The 6,022-nt window shown below is 58.8% G+C and overlaps 1 protein-coding gene across 1 annotated transcript; it reads left to right on the forward strand.

Annotated features, from left to right (window-relative positions):
- Nucleotides 1-325: 325 nt before the first annotated feature.
- Nucleotides 326-5,656, forward strand: Kcng1 (potassium voltage-gated channel modifier subfamily G member 1). Its single transcript, XM_026391014.2, has 2 exons — nucleotides 326-1,099; nucleotides 4,886-5,656. The coding sequence occupies exons 1-2, from the start codon at nucleotides 326-328 to the stop codon at nucleotides 5,654-5,656; spliced, it is 1,545 nt and encodes a 514-aa protein (XP_026246799.1).
- The last annotated feature ends 366 nt before the right edge of the window (nucleotides 5,657-6,022 follow it).

The raw sequence follows: 6,022 nt of genomic DNA on the forward strand, positions 1-6,022 counted from the left end.
CTGGAGCTACAAGCATTTATTTGTCACAGTTCTGGAGGCTGGAAGTCCAAGAAGGAGGTGCCAGCAAAGGGGATTCTAGTGAGGACCCTCTTCCGAGTTGCAGACTGACTTCTTACACTCTGGTGTCTCCCCTGGGAAGGACATCCTGGGACCTCCCAGAGTCCCCGTCCTCCGCCCATCCCACTGCCCTTAGTGTTTCTGCCTGTGCTCAGGGCTGGGCTTTCAGCCCCACCCGCTCCAGGAGGCGCGGCTCAGACGCATGGGGGTCACCAAGGGTCTCTGCTCCCTTCTCCCCCCAGGCCCTAGAGGGATGTGAAGGCCCAAAATGACCCTGCTACCGGGAGACAATTCTGATTACGACTACAGCGCCCTGAGCTGCACCTCGGACGCCTCCTTCCACCCGGCCTTCTTCCCGCAGAGCCAGTCCCTCAAGGGCGTGTTCTACCGACGCGCCCAGCGGCTGCGGCCGCAGGATGGCCCCTGCCCGGGCGGCCCCGCGGGGGACCGCCGCCGCCGGATCATCATCAACGTGGGCGGCATCAAGTACTCGCTGCCCTGGACCACGCTGGACGAGTTCCCGCTGACGCGGCTGGGCCAGCTCAAGGCCTGCACCAACTTCGACGACATCCTCAACGTGTGCGACGACTACGACGTGACCTGCAACGAGTTCTTCTTCGACCGCAACCCGGGGGCCTTCGGCACCATCCTCACCTTCCTGCGGGCGGGCAAGCTGCGGCTGCTGCGGGAGATGTGCGCGCTGTCCTTCCAGGAGGAGCTGCTCTACTGGGGCATCGCCGAGGACCACCTGGACGGCTGCTGCCGCCGCCGCTACCTGCAGAAGATCGAGGAGTTCGCCGAGATGGTGGAGCAGGAGGACGAGGAGGACGCGCTGGACAGCGAGGGCCGCGACAGCGAGGGTCCCGCCAGGGCCGAGGGCCGCCTGGGCCGCTGCATGCGGAGACTGCGCGACATGGTGGAGAGGCCCCACTCGGGGCTGCCCGGCAAGGTGTTCGCCTGCCTGTCGGTGCTCTTTGTCACCGTCACCGCGGTCAACCTCTCCGTCAGCACCTTGCCCAGCCTGAGGGAGGAGGAGGAGCAGGTAAGACTGGCCACGGCAAGGGAGCAGGTGGAGGACTGGAGGCAGGGCTGTGTCCTGGGCCACTCTGCCCCCTGCAGTCCACTGTCCCTCCTCCCAGCATCCCCAGTCCCTCCTGACATCCTGCCACTTGCCGGGTGTGTGTGCGTGGAGCTGCTTGCCCTCCCTGTTAATACCAGCCAGGGCCAGCGGCCATGACTACCCTGGTCCCTGCTGTGCCCCCCCCCACTCATCCCACAGTGTCTAGAACCCTGTGCAGCACAGAGGAGGAACCTGGCAACCGTGGTTGAATTCGTGAGTGAGCAAATCCACAGGTGACGAGGTGACGTCCCTGCGCCAGCTAAGCACATCATGTGTTTCATCAAAACTCACCTCACCTACTCGAGTCCTTCTCAGCCTCCCTAATTCCTTGGCAGAGCGGTAGCCCAGACATATTTTCTGGGTCTTAAAAATAATTTTTATTGTTAGGCATATGTGTCTATGCATGTCCCCAGATGGTGAGGGTGTCTTTGTGTTAAATAGGAGAATGCGTGTATTTACATGACATCACACCACTGTGCGTGCCATTCTAAGGCTCCCAGAGACAGAGCAGTCGCAGGAGCCCGCAGTGGGATGGTGGCTCCGCCTACATCTGATCTTCTCTGAGGATCCTCCAGTAACCCTGCGGGGGAAGTGTCCTCACTCCCACTTGGCAGAGGAGGACAGGAGGCAGGTCCAGCAGGCTGCCAAGCCCAGGTTGATTGAGCCACAGTCTGTGTTCTTACATGTGCACCCACACGCCAGCCTGGGACCCAGGAGAACCCCAGAGAAGCGTGTGATTGGCCTGCGAGATTTTTGAACAGTTTCACTCGGCTGCCCACATTCAAAAGTAACGTGTTTTCCAAATAACCATGTACACTCTTAACTTCTAAAAATTATAAGGTCAGGGGTTGGGAATGTGGCTCAGTGAAGAGCACTTGTCTAGCATGTGCAAGGCCCTGGGTCTGATCCTTAGCACCGCAAAATAAAATGGAAAGGGGAAGGTCAGGCGCCCTGGCCTGGGGTTCATTAGGGCAGCCCTTGGTGGAGCTGAGTTCCAGGGGACGTCCTCCCCAGTCAGGCTCCTCGTGCCTGGGACCTGTGGGCCTTTGATTTGTGATCCCTTCCCTATACGTGGAGGTTCTGAGGCCAGAAGGTCTCAGACAGGCATAAAATGTATAGGTATTTGAGAAATAGGTCTGGTGGTGTGAACTGAACATAAATATGCCAGGCATTTACTGACTGCATACCCTGCATGTGCTAAGTGTCTTACATGCAGTGTCTAACAACATCAGAAGTTCTCTCCCTGAGAAGATTTTCCCACATACAGATACTGTGGAGAAAGTAGCAATAGCTGTTGCATTTACAACACATGGAAGGTTGTTGCACTTTGAAGTTTTTCAAATATACTTGAAAATATATGTATTTTTCAATATATTGAATTTTTAAAGGGTATTAAGAAAATAGCACCATACCAAAAAATCACCTTTTCTTTTTGTATTCCTGTACTGCGGTTTGAACTCAGGGTGCTCCAATACTGAGCTAGATCTCCAAGCCTTTTTTTATTTTGAGACAGTCTTGTTACATTGCTGAGCCTTGTAATCCTTCTGCCTCAACCTCATGAGTGACTAGGATTACAGGCTTGTGCCACCAGGCCCAGCCAAAATTAACTTTTTTCTTTCTTTCAAAATTAACTTTTGATAAGCATAGGAAGCAGGGACAGAAAAGACAGTGCTAGAGCCAGAAGGCCTGAATTTGAGTCCCATTTTTACACTCTGGCTGTGCAAGTGTAGGCAGGTTACTAGACCTCTCTGTGCCTCAGTTTCTTCACCTGTTCCCTGGGAATGAATAGGCCTACCTGGTCGTGTTGCCAGGACTCCGTGAGCGAGCCCACGTGGAGTGATTGGAACGGTGCCTGGTGCACAAGTGAGCCAGAGGTAGTGAATAAGGATTTACACACACCTGCCAGGGGCAGGGGGCTCACCACGAGAAACCCATCCCTGTTGGAACCCAGTTCCGACAACTCTGATCCCAGTTTTAACAGGAAAATAGTAATAAAGCCACTGCTTTATTCAACTTCTGATATTGAATTTTTAAAAATAATTTCTGGCTTTTTTTTCATGATTCAGAGAAAATGCTGTTCTCCAATTTCATTTCAGGGGCCCTCTGTATACAGGCTCTGCAGGGGGCTAGGGTGGCCAGGACAAGGCCTCCCACCAACTCCCATGACCCCTAGAGTGAGGCCCATGCTGGGGGCTCTGTGTGAGAGGCCCCCGGGTCTCTGGGGCCAACAGAGGAGATGTGCTCCGGGAAGGCCTCCTGGAGGAGGGGGCTTCCTGCCTCAGAGGACTGAGACCTGAGCCCTGCCAAGTGGCCCCCATCTCCAGCAGAGAAGACCGACAGCCAGACCTGGAGACCCTGGCTGGCCGAGGGCCCACACGAGGACCCACTGGACACCCTTCCTCTCTGCCCAAGGCCCCTTTGCAGAAGGAGCGCAATCCTCGAGGGCGGCCTGCTGTCCAGTTACACTGCAGACGGGGCCTCGGCTGACGCCTTCGTGTCACTATGGCCATGAAGTAGTTTTCTGTATTGTGCTGTCACCACTCTGAAGTCAGCAACAGCCATCCCCAGATGTCACACAAAACTGCAGACTCCCAGCTTCTCTTGAGAGCCAGGGAGGAGGCTGAGCCCGACCCCCTGGGGAAGAGAAAGGGGCTCTGCGTGGGCCCAGCCCACTCCCTGCGCCTGCCTGTCCCCTGATGGCTGAGGGGTTCCACCGCTGTCTGAACTCCAGCCCAAGCTTCTCTATTCATTCCTGTAATCACCATGTATTAAACACCTGCTGTATGCTGACCTGTCCAGGCACTGGGTCCAGGCAGTGAGCAGTGTGTACAGATGGCCCTGCCCAGTGGGGTGGTGGGGTGGGGGTGGGGGGAGTGGGGGTGGGGTGGGGGGAGTGGGGGTGGGGTGGTGGGGGGTGGGGTGGAGGGATATGCTGTCAGGGAAGACACATGTAAATAAGCAACTTAGAAAGCCTATGAGAAGGTTTTGAGCACTGTCAACCAAGGGACAGAGTGAGGGGACTGGATGCAGGAAAAGGGGCGCTGCCTAGACAGGATCACAGAAGGTCTCCAGAGGAGGTGACAGCTGGGACACAGCCTGGAGGAGACAGAGCAGGTGTTCTGGGAAGGAGGAAAGAAGTCACAGGCCAGGCTGGAGGGGGACCCAGGTGTTAGGGGAGCCAGCAGGGGGCCTGGGAGGTGCAGCAGGTGTGGGGAGGGAGGACAGGGCGGGGAGTGAGGAGGAGATGGAGAGGCCGCCCTGGGCTCCGTGAGGACTCTCGATGTTCCTCTGAGCCATGAAGGTGCCCTGCAGAGGAGGGACAGGGACCCAACTCCTGTTCTCAGGTGCCCCCTGGGTACCTGCAGGGATGGGAGAGCCCGGGGAGGAGGTGACTGCAGCTGTCCCGGTGAGGGGGGGCGGAGGCTGGGCCAGAGGGCTGTGGACAGAGAGCAGCCATCTGCTTCTGACACTGCTTCACCTCAAGAGCCAAAGAGATTTCCAAAGACACAGTGGTCGAGGCACCAAGCGGCAAAGGACAAGAGAGACCGTGGTAGCCAGCCAGGGGTCAGGGCCGAGGAGAGAGGCCTGGGTGGGAACAGAGCTAGAGGGGCCAGGGCCAGAGCACACGGATAAGCAGGTGGGCGCCCACCGAGTGCAGGGCAGAGCTCCGGCCCTCCCTGGCGGGAGCTGACCCCCAGCTCTCCCCAGGGCCAGTGCTCCCAGATGTGCCGCAACGTCTTCATCGTGGAGTCCGTGTGCGTGGGCTGGTTCTCCCTCGAGTTCCTCCTGCGGTTCATCCAGGCTCCCAGCAAGTTCGCCTTCCTGCGCAGCCCGCTGACGCTCATCGACCTGGTGGCCATCCTGCCCTACTACGTCACGCTGCTGGTGGACGGCGCGGCCTCGGGCCGCCGCAAGCCGGGCGCCAGCAACAGCTACCTGGACAAGGTGGGGCTGGTGCTGCGCGTGCTGCGGGCGCTGCGCATCCTGTACGTGATGCGCCTGGCGCGCCACTCGCTGGGGCTGCAGACGCTGGGGCTCACGGCCCGCCGCTGCACGCGCGAGTTCGGGCTGCTGCTGCTCTTCCTGTGCGTGGCCATCGCCCTCTTCGCCCCGCTCCTCTATGTCATCGAGAACGAGATGGCCGACAGCCCCGAGTTCACCAGCATCCCCGCCTGCTACTGGTGGGCGGTCATCACCATGACGACTGTGGGCTACGGAGACATGGTGCCCAGGAGCACCCCCGGCCAGGTGGTGGCGCTGAGCAGCATCCTCAGCGGCATCCTGCTCATGGCCTTCCCGGTGACGTCCATCTTCCACACCTTCTCCCGCTCCTACCTGGAGCTCAAGCAGGAGCAGGAGAGGGTGATGTTCCGCAGGGCCCAGTTCCTCATCAAAACCAAGTCGCAGCTGAGCGGCATGTCCCAGGACAGTGACATCTTGTTCGGAAGTGCCTCCTCGGACACCAGAGACAACAACTGAGCCCAGAGGACACCCTGCCCTGCCTGCCATCGCACCTCCGCACTCCAGCCATCCACCGCAGAAGCCTCCAGAGAGACACCGTGTCCCAGTATGGCCCGGAACCCCCCCCAAGAAGGACATCCCCCACGTGGCAGAGGGTCCCTGTACTCTGCTCCACAGTGAGAGGGAAGCTGCTCACGCCCCAGCGTCCAGCCACGGCTGTCCCTGTGTGTTCCCCTGCCGGGAGGCGGCTCACCCTGCCCACCATGTAAATAACGCCCAGCAAGACCCGCTTCCAAGGTGCCTGGAAGAGAGGACAAGCAACCGCAGCACGTCTGTCCTCCAGGCGGAGCGTGTCTGGGGACAGGGAACCAGTGACAGCAAGGA

This window comes from Urocitellus parryii, chromosome 6 (assembly GCF_045843805.1).
Source record: "Urocitellus parryii isolate mUroPar1 chromosome 6, mUroPar1.hap1, whole genome shotgun sequence".
Classification (NCBI taxonomy): domain Eukaryota; kingdom Metazoa; phylum Chordata; class Mammalia; order Rodentia; family Sciuridae; genus Urocitellus; species Urocitellus parryii.